General features: G+C 44.9%; 1 protein-coding gene across 1 annotated transcript; it reads left to right on the forward strand.

Moving 5' to 3' along the window:
• The first annotated feature begins 7 nt into the window (after positions 1–7).
• Positions 8–673, forward strand: LOC107748857 (P2Y purinoceptor 14-like). Its single transcript, XM_016563839.1, has one exon. The coding sequence runs from the start codon at positions 8–10 to the stop codon at positions 671–673; it is 666 nt and encodes a 221-aa protein (XP_016419325.1).
• Positions 674–1021: the final 348 nt, after the last annotated feature.

Below are 1021 nucleotides of genomic sequence, written 5' to 3' on the forward strand. Positions count from 1 at the left end.
AACCTTCATGAGCCTCATCAGCTTGGAACGCTACTTCAAAATCGTACGCAGCACCTTTGGCATGTCTTCCTTTCTGCAGCGTGTTTCAGTAGCAAAGGGTCTCGCACTGCTAACTTGGGGCGTCATGATGTTCTTCATGCTGCCGAACGCCATATTAACCAACCAGCCCATGCCTAAGGTTTTCTCCTGCATGGCCCTGAAGAGTGACCTGGGTCAGCGCTGGCACGAAATGTCAGCCCACTTCAACGTTGGAATCTTCTGGGTGGCGTTTTTGCTGATGGTGTTTTGCTACACTTCTATCGCCTGTCATGTTTACCGCTCTTACAAACGTGTGCAGCAGGACAGCAGCGTGGCGAGACGGTGGTCAAATCGAAGCATCTTTAGCTTGCTGGCTGTTTTTGTCTTCTGCTTTGTTCCGTACCATGTTTCTCGCGTGCCCTACACGCTTAGCCAAAGCCACAAGGATGACTTTAGCACCTACACCCGCTTCATTCTCGTCCAGATCAAAGAAGCTACGCTCTTCCTGTCCGCCCTTAATGTGTGTCTGGATCCTGTCATCTACTTTTTCATGTGCAGGACATTCAGGGAGTCGCTTTTGCAGAAGATGTCATCGGTAAACCGCGAAAACAGGCAGCCTTCAATAGGCACTGGGTCCAGTATCAGCAATCTGTAAAGATTGTGCAAGAAAGCAAAATGAGCATTACCCATTTGCAAGATTGAAAAGATATTTAGATTTGAAACCACATACATAGCTGTGGTTTTCTTGCATGCGAAAACGCAGCATAAAGAGATGGAGCGGAAGGTCACAACAAAGTGGTGTTTTCCAAAAAAATCCCTAAGTCAACCAAAAACAGTCAAAACTGTTTACTGAAGAAAAGTCAACCCTTAACTGGAGAGTTGCCTATAAATGGAAATTCTGACATAATTTTCGTATCCTCATCTCATTTTAAATTTTTTACTCTTAAAAATAAATATTGCTGCTGTTTTCGCAGCGATGCCATTGAAGAATCATTTTTGGTTC

This window comes from Sinocyclocheilus rhinocerous, unplaced genomic scaffold (assembly GCF_001515625.1).
Source record: "Sinocyclocheilus rhinocerous isolate Xijiao unplaced genomic scaffold, SAMN03320098_v1.1 scaffold34469, whole genome shotgun sequence".
NCBI classification, from domain to species: Eukaryota; Metazoa; Chordata; class Actinopteri; order Cypriniformes; family Cyprinidae; genus Sinocyclocheilus; species Sinocyclocheilus rhinocerous.

What these genes read in the sequence shown, in the direction of transcription:
- LOC107748857 (XM_016563839.1), top strand. Translation starts at nt 8, where the DNA reads ATGAGCCTCATCAGCTTGGAACGCTACTTCAAAATCGTACGCAGCACC.